The 12,457-nt window shown below is 40.1% G+C and overlaps 1 protein-coding gene across 6 annotated transcripts in view; it reads left to right on the top strand.

Moving 5' to 3' along the window:
* RERE (arginine-glutamic acid dipeptide repeats) overlaps nt 1-12,457 on the top strand; it is a 397,572-nt gene that overhangs the window by 280,484 nt on the left and 104,631 nt on the right. For all 6 annotated transcript variants that reach the window (XM_045858989.1, XM_045858987.1, XM_045858988.1 and 3 more), the window contains 2 exons: nt 4,926-5,050; nt 6,118-6,217. In XM_045858989.1, the coding sequence (XP_045714945.1) occupies nt 4,926-5,050; nt 6,118-6,217 (225 nt within the window). The remainder of the gene's footprint in view (nt 1-4,925; nt 5,051-6,117; nt 6,218-12,457) is intronic.

The following is a 12,457-nucleotide window of genomic DNA, read 5'->3' as shown; positions in this document are numbered from 1 at the left end:
GACTAAGTGAAATGATGTGTGGTGAAATCTCTTTTACCATAGGCTGATTGATACAAACAACAGTTAAGTCCTATGGCATCTCAGGGTTATAATTAAATGACATTGAATGAAAGGACCTGCTGTATACCCTTTTTGTGGTGTGGCCTGTTAGATAGTGCCGACTACCGTCTCTCCACTGTGTTTTCTGTGCCTTCGGGCCTAGGAGTTAAATTTTAACTAGGGAATCCAGTACTAGCAAGGTACCACTTGATTACATCTCCTTTCTGGTCTCTTCCCACTGTATTCTCATACCTAATTTTTCTTCGTGTGTTTCCAGCATCTTGAGATCCTTTGTACTAGAGTTTTATTTTACAGATTTTTTTTCCCCTACCATAACAGAAAAAGTGGTTTGTAAGAAAAGGTGCTTAAGGTTTTGGAAATGAAGAGACTTACTATGCTTGGATTTTTGTAGACTTTCATTTGAAATGAGATATTTATTTTATATCAGATTTGAAATCTATCCTGTGTGGTTTGTCTTCAAAATGAAATGTTTGGAGCACCAAGTATAATAGGACCTTTTTATGAATTGGCAACATTTACCTTCTTAAAAATTTTAACTTCGTTACTAGGTAAAATACTAATATATACAAAAGTAGAGAAAGATTAGTATAGTGACCCCCCTTAATCCATATTACTCAGCTTTTACACATATTATAGTAAAACTTGTTTAATTTATTGTTTCTCATACCTCTCCCATCATTAGTTTGAAATGATTCAGAACTATATCATTCATTTGTAAATATCCCAAAGACCTCTTTTGGAAAACAATCACAATATTATCACACCTAATAAGAATGAGCAGTTTCTAATATTCAAGTATCCACCACTATGTCCAGATTTCCCTCGTTTGTGTCTCTTGCTTTTTTTTAAACAGTTCAAAATAAGAATTAAATAAGAACCATGCATTACAACTGGTTGATATGTCTCATAAATTTCTTTTAATTCATGTTTCCCATATTCCTCCTCCCCTCCCTCAGTGTACGTGTTGAAGAAGCAGACTGGGTGTTTTTTTTTCCTGCCAGGTGATGCCCACTCCTGGCAGGAATAGTTCAGGGTGGCGTACTGTGCATCCACCAGAGGCACGTGTGTGTATCTTTTAACGACAATTGGCAACCTTTCCTCGTTACTTATATGCACTGTTGAATTAGCGATCTCAGCATGGTGATATTCTAATTCTGTTGTTCCTTGATTTATTAGCTAATTATATGACTCCTCCTGAACTGTTTGATTCCCTGGATCACATGGGAAAGGCAAGGTCAATGTTTGACTCTCCCCTCTGTTTTCCAGTTTTCAAGTATGGAGTTATTTCCCCAAGATCTTCCAGTGGTGAGCAGTAGATTTAAAATTATTTATTATCTGCTAACCAGCTGCAGTTATTCTTAATGATGATTAAATGATCTATTTGAGGAATAGATAGGAGCCTCTTCCTGTTGTCTTCTGTGTCCCTTTGACTCGACCCCGGTGGACTTTGGTATGCTCCTCTTATCTGGTATGACACGATTATAATGTCTCATCTCGCACATTGAACTATTCTCCTTGGAACCCTCATTGTTTCAGTGGGAAGTGACTTTTTTCCCACTGGCTGCTAGGATGTTGGCTGCTGTTTCCAGGCCATTTCAGGGGACGGATTAGGATATATATGCTTTTGCTTTCCTTTTTTTAAAAGATAAAATATATCATGTCTTCTTTTTGATACTTCAAATTCAGTTTTTTATATAGACTTGTATTAGTTTTCATCCAAATCTGTTTGTTTTTCTCATGTCTCATCCTGTTTTGAAATAACAACATAAGTATTTAACCCCATAATATATATATAACAGCTCTGAATAACAATACTTACACTGATACAAATAAGATGATTATTAGAAACAGTTTACTATTAAATAACTTATTTTTCCCCCCTTAGAGTATGCCCCAGTAGGCCTATATAGGCAAAATAATACATTTTAAAGTTGCTTGAAATAGTTTCTGGAGAGGAACCAACTCAATGCATAGTTAGGCGCATTTGTTTCATTTTGCTTTAGAATTTATAAAGGCTTATTGTTTTTTTAAAACAATTTTGTTTTATAATTATGTAAAATACACAGCTTCAAAGTCAAACATATAAACAAAGTGTGTTCAAAAGTCTCCCTCCTCTCCCTGTTTCCTCCCATGCTCCCTCTCTTCCTGATGGATAATCATTGTTTTTGTTTTTTAATGTAAGGTTATGGTTTCTTATTTATATTTCCCCTACCTTCTGTTACTAGATAAATGGTAGCGTAATGTGCACATCTGCTCCCCTTTCTTTGTCTTCTAACAATACAGCAGCACATGGAGTTTCCTCATGTCCCTTCCCACCTCACGGAACTCCGCTGAGTGGGAGTGACAGTTCATTCTCCAGTCCCTGTTCGTGGGTATTTGGGTTGCTTCCAGTCATTCGCTGTTACAAGTAATGCTGCGATAAATAGCTTGCACATACAGATTTTCATATTTTTGCCAGCACGCCTTTGGGACATAGCCCTGGAAAGGGGCTGATGGGCTTGGAGGGCAGGCGCACTTGTACTTCTGAGGACACTACAAAACTCCCTTCCATAGAGATTGTGCCACTTTGCATTCACGTTAGCAACACAGCCTTGTACATTGTCCCACTTGGAGACTTATGTCAGCCGGACAGATGGGAAATGGTGCCTCACTGTCATTAATTTACGTTTCTCTTCTCATCAAGGTAGCCCATCTTTTCCTACAATTGAGAGCCATATGTTTTTCCTTTACTGTAAACTGTCTAATTCTATTTCTAGCCCATTTTCTCTAGGGGGCTTAGTCCCTACAACAATAGTACTTTTTAATTATTTTAACAAATAGCCATTGGAGTCTACTACACTAGGTACTGTACCTAGTACTGGGGAAGCAGAGCTTAGTACAAATATTAAAGATTTGTTTTAAAAGATTTTATTTATTTATTGTTAGAGGGGAAGGGAGGGAGAGAAAGAGGGAGAGAAACATTGATGTGCGAGTGAAACAGCCATCAGTTGCCTCTTGCATGACCCCAACTGGGGACCTGACCCACAACCCAGGCATATCTCCTGACTAGGAATTGAACCAGTGACCTTTCAGTTCACAGGCCAGTTCTCAACCCACTGAGCCACACCAGCCAGATGTTAAAAATCTTTTGATAGGAATATCTATTGTGTTTTAATTTTATTTCAATACATTCACTGTATATTAAGCAGAACTAGTTGTGGCACCCAATTAAGTGTTATAAAGGTCAATTAAAGGACAGTATCCTTGTTTGGAGAAAGTCAGTGCTTGATATATTCAGGGGGTCAAGGACAGCCTGTGAAGCAGGGATTGCAGCCTCATGGCCTACTGATGTATTTTGGCACACAAGTATTCTAAAAACTTGAATTACCATAGTTAAAATCATGAGCTTTCACATAATAATCAAGATTTTTGGATTTTGGGGAAAAAATGGACAATGCACAAATGCTGATTCTTATTCCCGAATAGCAGCATTCCCAGGATGGGCAACTCTCTGCATTTCATGGTTCACTTTACTCTTTAGGACCTAACACCTGCATGCCCAGCATGGGGGCCACTGCCACGTGTGGCTTTGCGTATGTGGAATGTAGCTAGTCCAAACCGGGGTGTGTGGTGTTTCATTTAATGTGGGTACTAGAATGTTTGAATTGAATTACGTGGCTCTCATTTTATTTCTTTTTTTTTTTAAAGATTTTATTTATTTATTTTTTAGAGAGGGGAAGGGCGGGAGAAAGAAAGAGAGAGAAACACTGATTGGCTGCCTCTTGCAGGCCCCCAACTAGGGACCTGGCCCACAACCAGGTGCCCTAATTGGGAATCTGACCGGCAGCTTTTTGGTTCTCGGGCTGGTGCTTAGTCCCTTGAGCCACATCTACCAGGGTGACACTGGAGCTTTTAAATTGCAGCTTTTAGTTTAAAATAGTGGACTTATGTGTCCATGTTCAAATACTAAAAAAATAAGAACACGTGTGTCTTGCAGATTGTTGGCTTACCCTAGACCTCTGATGGTGGTAATGGTAGTACCTCCTGTTTGCCCCAACAGAGTGGGAATGAGAAAGTGCACGAGGTATTTGAGTCTCTAAACTAGAGCTGACTTAGAATCTTGATTTTGAACACTGACCTTCAAATATTTTTGAATTTTTTAATTGTACTTTACATACAGTGAACTATTCATATATTATTATTACGTATTCTGTTCAGGCTGCTATGACAGGTCATATAAAGACACAGAACATTTCTGTCATCTCAGAAGTTCTTTCCTGCACCTTCACAAGCAGTCCTCTCCTGAAGCCACTGCTCATTGAATTTCTACCACCGTCCTTTAGTTCAGCTCTGCTTTTAAAGTTAACTCTGATTCTGTGTGTTTTTTGATGTTTACCATGACTCATATAGACTCTCCTAAGAAGAGCATTAATTTCACAGGATAGTTCATTTCATTTTTTAGCAAATATTCTTAGGTGAGATTTCATTATTTGTAGGTATCGCTTTGTAAATGTATTATATTGGAAATGTGTGTGTGTGTTTCTCAGGGTGCTGTATTTTCCTGAGACAGTTTTTGTTTTACTTTTTTTTGTGCACTCATGTCCATTTCGGTTTCCCTCTCTGGATCTCACTGGCCCTGGTTTAACTTTGACACTATTTGCTGCTCCTTCAGTAGAAATTAAGCAGTCCATTGTGAAATCCTCTGTGGCGAAGTAATCCTGAAATGTGTTGCAGGCTGGTGTCAGTGACATAGGATTTTTCTTATAACTTCGACACTGCCTGGAGATCTACCAAGGTCTGGCCCGCCACCGTGTCTGCTCCCAGGGCCTGCCCGAAGCGGCTCTGTACAGGGCCATGATTGTGACTTCTTCATTCCTGTCTTACAGGCCAAACTTCCCGATTTGCAACCATTCCCTTCTCCAGATGGCGACACCGTGACCCAACATGAGGAGCTGGTCTGGATGCCTGGAGTTAATGACTGCGACCTCCTTATGTACTTGAGGGCAGCAAGGTAACAGGAACTCATCCCATCCTGCTTTCTGGATCAGGCCATCTGAACTGATTACTAGGCAGGAAACTTTCTCCTGTCCCCTGAAATTTTATTTATATATCAAACATTCCCTGTCTTTAGTTATACCCTTTGTAATCAGAGCCTTGATTCTCAACAGACAAAAATAGTTTTACCATGGTAAAGTTACTTTTTTCTACTTAATGTTTGTGCCACATTTAGATGTTTAGGAAAACATCTAAAGCCATACATATGATTGTCAACACTTCTCAATGCATTTAGTAATTGTCATTCAGTCCATTTTAAAATCCCATTACAGACTTCTCACCTTTAGTGATGCCAGGCCTGAATGTGATGTTTTTTGTGGTTCATGTTTGTAAGAACTTACCTACAAATGCTTAAACTAGACAGAAGCTTAAAATCTCCCCTGACAGCCCAGTGCGGGCAGAGCAGAGCGCTGCCTTTGTCTGCAGTGATTTCTTGAGCGCGCTGCAGCGTCAACTACGTGCAGCACAGATGTTAACCCAGGGCCAGGTGACTGAATTGTAGCTCTGGCTGCTTTGTGGTCATCGGTGCTGTGCATGGCGGCAGACGGTAGAGATCAGGGTTGCTGTAGCAGAGGGAATGAGCCCTAAGACTTCTTTTTAACTTTTAATTTACCTAAAGGTACTTGATGTGTAGCATGAAAGGAATTAAGTAAAGTGTCAGAGGACTTAATTTCGTATGTTTTCTGGGGACTTTTTTCCAAAAGACTGTAATCTAGCCAGTTGTTGTAGCAAATAGTTTTAGATTATTCATGCCCTGAAAATTAAAATCTGAGTACTGATAACGCATGGGAAGAATAACACAAAGGGACGTGAGTAAAAGAAACATTTTTCTTTTTGAGTGAGTGCAGGGTGAATTGTACAGGAACTTAAATAATTTTTCTTTTCAAAACAAGAGCAGAAGTAGGTCTGAGAGCTCTAGCTGACCATGCATGTAGTAATGGAATATGGTCAGGGCTGAAAATGAACTCTGATAATTGAGGGTTACATTTTCTGCACTGATGTTTTTCCTTCCTGTCTTCCAAGGAGCATGGCGGCTTTTGCGGGCATGTGTGATGGAGGCTCCACAGAGGATGGCTGTGTCGCAGCATCTCGGGATGACACCACTCTCAACGCACTGAACACAGTGAGTCTTTTGAAGCCGCCCTGGGTGGGAAGAAAGTTCTTTTTTCCTTGGCTGACTGGCTGTAGGGAATACGTGATGAGCGTGGAACATGGAAGAGCCTGGAATCTTAGGAGTGAGTACTGTAGTGTGGTGCTGGGGCCGAGAGATGAGTTGTGGCCTCAGCCCTCAGCGCTGCACGACCTCAGGCCACTGATAGGATGGCTCCGGGTTGATCTCTTCTAAAGGGCACCTGAATTCCGGGACTGTGGTTAGCTCCAAGGAGAGCCTCTGCCTAGTGGTTCATCTTTACTGAGATCTCACAAAACTGAGTACTGTGCATAGATGATCTTAAGTAGTCCTCACAACACCCCTCTGAAGTACTGTAGGCACAGGAAGTAGCTTAGAGGGATTAAGTCATACATTCAAGATTTGGATGCTGGGGCCTACTGTTTTTGGTCAGCAGTGATGCCTCTGTGTTTGAGACCCTGTATTCAGAGTGCATGGAAGGGCTAGAGAATCTGGACTCCGTGGACCACGTTCGTTTTTACATGTTTGACTTTGGAACCATGTAAATATTTCACATGATTATAAAACAAAACTAGGTTCTAAAAATACCAACTCATAGAAAACCTGAAGTAAATGTAACGAGGGAGCCTGAAGGCACTGAACTGGCCGCTTAACATCCCACCATGATGACTCATCTGATCTAACCTTGGCTTCCACAGAGCTCACCTCTACACACAGCTTGGTTATTCAGATCAGTTCGCTGTTCGGGATACTTCTTTTTGACTTTAGATTATATCCTTATAGGGCTGTTTAGGAAACTTAATGGATGTTTGAAGTTTCTTGAAATAAGTCTTCTCTCTGTGGTTATGAATGGGAAACCATTAAATCTGAAGAAGTAGTAATGAATTTTTATGAATTTTTGACATATAAAAAGAGTGTAGATCGCCCGTGGCAAACACAAGGCTTGCGGGCCGAACCCGGCCCTCCACTTTATTGTATCCGGCCCGGCACCTTGTTTCTACCCCGCGGCAGCGCTGAGCTCCTTGCCCCTACTTAAGGAGTAGATACATTTACACAGTCCTAAATTACATTCGGCCCTTTGAAGGCCACCGCGAGGCTTGTGTGGCCCCCGGTAAAAATGAGTTTGACAGCCCTGTATAGATGGTTGTGTGTGTATTTACACAGGGTACGGAGCATGACGCTGAGCAACTCTCCTGATGCTGAACTAAATGCAATGCAAACACCTTCGGAAGGGACTTACATGAGATCGTCTGTTCCAGTTTCTAAATAGATAAAAGTCCAAGGCTCAGAAAGGCCAGATGACTTGCTGAACCCAAAATGTTCATAATGGGCAGTAAAAAATAACCCAGTTTCCAGTTTAAGGATCTCTGTATTATACAGCTTGCTTGGAAGGCAACACGGAGGTGTCTGAATATACAATAAATGACGTTTGGTTTCCGTCCCTGGTCCAATTGTGTTTGGGGGTGTTACACAACATTATGGTAGTTTGTTCTTATGTTGGAGGTTGAATGATCTTGCTGGGGATATACCATGTTCTAAATAACTGGATGTTTTTTACATTCTCAGATATATATTTGTTTACTTTCTCACCTATTTGATACTTAAGGTTTTTGTTTTTATAAGGAATTCTTATTCTGAACATATAAAGCCAGAAGGAGCCTTTGAGATTATTTTGCAAATAAGGAAACCAGACTCAGAGATTGGTGATACTGCAAACAGTGGTATGGTAGACATAGGTATGAATCTCTGTGAATTCAACATACCTTCAATATTGTATGTATGTTCAAAGTAACTCTTGAATATGAGCTTGTTTTCTGTTGAGTTTTTTGTATAAAAACTTTATGAAAAAGCCCTCTTTTCATGATCATGCTGATCAGTTGAATTCTAAATAATGAAGATATTACCATTTTTAATTAAATGTATTTTTGGCACTTCATGAATTAATTGGATTTATTTCCTTTCTATTCCAAACCCTCTGCAGTTTCCGTAAGGACATTCTTCTACTCAGAAATAATTTGAGCTATTTTTGCCCATGGTCTTTTATACCAAGTTTCTTCTGAAGTTTTCTTAAGTATTGCCAGAGGGTTTTGGTTTTATGAGATTTTATTTCTGTGAGGCTGCCTTCCCATCTTTTGACATTCTTCTTGTCACAGAAAGCCCCAGGTGGCTCAGGTGCCTTGGGCTCTGCCATACAAATGCATTCAGCCACGAAAGGACAGAGTTCGGTACTCCCTTTGTGATGAATGGAGAAGTTTAGTGGCTTGTACTCCGTTTCTGCCCTGTCTCACAGAGGTTTAGTTGTAGGCACTTCTTCAACTAAAAATGAAGTGAGCGGGAAAATCTTGTGAGACGTTAATAATTGTTTCGACTTTCTTGTAGTAAACAATTGCAAGTTTTGAACTATGTTAAGTAATACATTAAAAAGATAAATAATACATTATCATATGAGAAGTATTTATTGTTTTTAGAGTATAGCAGAGAGTGAAAACAAGGTTAGGCATTTATCAGTTTAGAATAAACCTGTATCTGTTTCCTCTTCCCTAGGACAACATAGAAATTTAAAATGCATGAAAACTTCAGTATGGTCACATTAGAGTTAAGGGATTCTTTTTATATTGAGATAAGTTCTTTGATATAGGTATTATGAATATTTTGTCCCATACTATGACTTTTTTTGTAATGATGTCTTTCAAAAAGTAAAATATTTAGTTTTGCTTAAGTCCAACGTATTCTTTTCCTTTTATAAAATTATCTTTGATCACCTCGTGATTACAAAGACTATTTCTGTGCTTTCTTCTTTTTGTTGTTGTTGTTCAATCGCAGTTGTCTGTTTTTCCTCCATTACTCTCCCCTGCCCTACCCACCCCCTACCTCTCACATTCGGTCCCCCCCCCCCCCCGTTGTCTTTGTCCAGGGGTCCTTTATACGTGTTCCTTGGCTTGACCCTTCCCCTGCTTTCCCCCATCATCCCCTCTCCTCTGGTTACCGTCAGTTTGTTCTTTATTTCCATGTCTCCAGTTCTGTTTTGCTTGCTTGTTTGTTTTGTGGATTAATTCCACTTATAGGTGAGATCATATGGTATTTTTCTCTTTCACCGCTTCCCTTATTTCACTTAGCAAAATATTCTCCAGTTCCATCTATGCTGTCTCGAAGTGTAGGAGTTCTTTCTTTCTGCTACATAGTATTCATTGTGTAAATGTACCAGTTTGTTTGTGTGTATGTGTGTGTTAGAATGCCTACATTTACTTTTTTAAGTATATTTTATTGATTATGCCATTACAGTAGTCCCATTTTCTTCTCCCTATCATTCCCTTCGCTCTGCACACCGCCTCCCACCAGCATCCCCCCGCCACTTTAGTTCAAGTCCATGGGTTGTTCTTGTAAGTTCTTTGGCTTCTCCATTTCCTATACTATTCTTAACCTCCCCCTGTTTTGTACCTACCAATTATTCTTCACATTACCTGTACTTTTCCCCCATTCTCCCCACTTCCCTTCCCTGCTGATAACCCTCCATGTGGTCTCCATTTCTGTGATTCTCTTCCTGTTCTAGTTGTTTGCTTAGTTTGGGGGGCTTTGGGGGGGTTTTATTTTTATGTTCAGTTGTTAATAGTTGTGAGTTTGTTGTCGTTTTACTGTTCACAATTTTGATCTTTTTGTTAGATGAATTCCTTTAACGTTTCATATAATAAGGACTTGGTGATGATGAACTCCTTTAACTTTTACCTTGTCTGGGAAGCAGTTTATCTCCCCTTCCATTCTAAGTGATATCTTTGCTGGATAGAGTAATCTTGGATGTAGGTCCTTGTCTTTCATGACTTTGAATACTTCTTTCCAGCCCCTTCTTGCCTGTAACATTTAGTTTGAGAAATCAGCTGATAGTCTTATAGGAACTCCTTTGTAGGTAACTGTCTCCTTTTCTCTTGCTGCTTTTAAGATTCTCTCCTTATTTTTCATCTTGGGTAATGTAATTATCATGTGCCTTGGTGTGTGCTTCCTTGGATCAAACTTTTTTGAGACTCTGCATTTCCTGGACTTCCTGGAAATGTTTCCTTTGCCAGATTGAGGAAGTTCTCCTTCATTATTTGTTCAAATAAGTTTTTAATTTCTTGCTGTTCCTGTTCTTTTTCTGGCACCCCTATGATTCAGATGTTGGAATATGTAAAGTTGTCCCAGAGGTTCCTGAGCCTCTCTTTATTTTTTAAGTTCTTGTTTCTTTGTTCTGTTCTGGTTGAATGTTTATATCTTCTTCCTGCTCCAAATCATTGATTTGAGTCCTGGTTTCCTTCCCGTCACTGTTGGCTCCCTGTATATTTTTTCTTTATTTCACTTTGCATAGGCTTCACTTTTTCCTCTATTTTGTGACCATACTCAACCATTTCTGTGAGCATCCTGATTACTAGCATTTTGAACTCTGCATCTGATAGATGGGCTATTTCTTCATTGTTTAGTTGTTTTTCTGGAGTTTTGATCTGTTCTTTCATTTGGGCCATATTTGTTTGTCTCAGTGTACCTGTTACGTTGTAAGGAGCAGAGCCTTAGGTGCTCACCAGGGCGGGGTAACCCACGTGGCTGCGTTGTGGCGCCATATATGGAGGAGAGGTCAGAGAGGGAACAATGCCGCATGTTTGACTCTCGGCAGGCTTTCTGTCACTTCCCCCACTACCCACAAGCAAAGCAGGCCCTTCTGGTGGTGATTCCCGGGTGGGCGGGCTTGTGAACATTCTGGCATCCCATGGGCCCTCCAGTGGACTCTCCTGTGAGACTGGGAGTTTCTCCCACCACCACAGCCCTGGTTTTGAGGCTTATTTTCCTACCCTGGAACCCTGGGTTGCATAGTCTGTCTCAGTTCCCAGTTGTTCTCCTGGTTTATAGGCACGCAAATGGGCCCGCCTGGTCTATCAGCACAGCCGCTGCCTCGCCCAACCTGTCCTCCAACCCCTGATCCTCTTCCCCCCTGCTTCCCCCTTCTTACAGGTCTGGTTGAATATTTCTCCTTTAACTCCTTGGTGGCTAGCCATCCATACAGTTCGATTTTCTGTCAGTTTTGGTTCTTTTTTTGTTTTAAAATTTGTCATTATCCTTCTTTCGGTTGTACAAGGAGGCAAAGTGTACCTACCTACACCTCCATTCCTTGCCAGACGTCCTAGAAATTTAAATGTACCAGTTTTTTGGTCCACTTATTTACTGATGGGCACTTAAGTTGTTTCTAACACTTGGCTATTGTAAATAACACTACTATGAACATTGGGGTGCATAGGTTCTTTTGAATTGGTGTTTCAGGATTCTTAGGGTATAATCCCAGCAGGGAATTGCCAGGTAAAAAGGCAGTTCCATTTTTAGTTTTTTGAAGAAAATCCATACTGTTCCATAGTGGCTGCACCGGTCTGCATTCCCACCAACAGTGCACTGGGGCTCCCTTTTCTCCACAGCCTCGCCAGCACTTGTCCGTTGATTTGTTGATGATGGCCATTCTGACAGGTATCAGGTGGTGTCTCCTTGTGGTTTTAATTTCGATCTCTCTGATGGCCAGTGATTCTCAGCATCCTTTCATATGTCTGTGGGCCTTCTGTATGTCCTCCTTGGAGAAGTGTCTTTTCAGGTCCTTTGCCCATTTTTTTGTTGGATCATTTGCCTTCCTGGTGTAGACACATGTGAATTCTTTATATATTTTGGAGATCAAACCCTTGTCCGTGGTTTCATTGGCAAATATATTTTCCCATACAGTTTGTTCCCATCTGTGCTTTCTTCTGGAAGTTCAGTTCTTACATTTAAGTCTGATTAATTGCCTATTAATTTTGTATATGATAGGAGGTAGGAGGTGAAAGTTCATTCTTTTTCACACAGATGCCAGCTGTTGGAGCACCATTTGTTGAAAACAGACTTTTATCATTTAATTGTCTTAATACCTTTATTAAACATCAGTTGCTTATATATCTTGGGTCTTATCAGTACCTCAGTATTTTGAATACTGTAGTTTTATACAAATTCAAGTAGTTATGAGATTTCCTTCTTTTGTACCTGTTTTTTAAGATTTCTTTGGCTATTTTAGGTCATTTGAATTTCCATATAAATTTTAGAATTAGCTTGCCAGTTTGTATTTTAAAAGGCTTGATGGAATTTGGTTTGGGATTGCATTGACTCCGTAGAGCAATTTGTGAAGAATTGATATCTTAACAATATTGCATCTTCCAGTCCATGAATGAGTGTATCTCCATTTTTTAAAAGAGTTCTTTA

The sequence above is a fragment of the Phyllostomus hastatus genome, unplaced genomic scaffold (genome assembly GCF_019186645.2).
Source record: "Phyllostomus hastatus isolate PE091 unplaced genomic scaffold, TTU_PhHast_1.1 phas_scaffold_182, whole genome shotgun sequence".
NCBI classification, from domain to species: Eukaryota; Metazoa; Chordata; class Mammalia; order Chiroptera; family Phyllostomidae; genus Phyllostomus; species Phyllostomus hastatus.
This window is presented reverse-complemented; position numbering and strand designations above follow the sequence as displayed.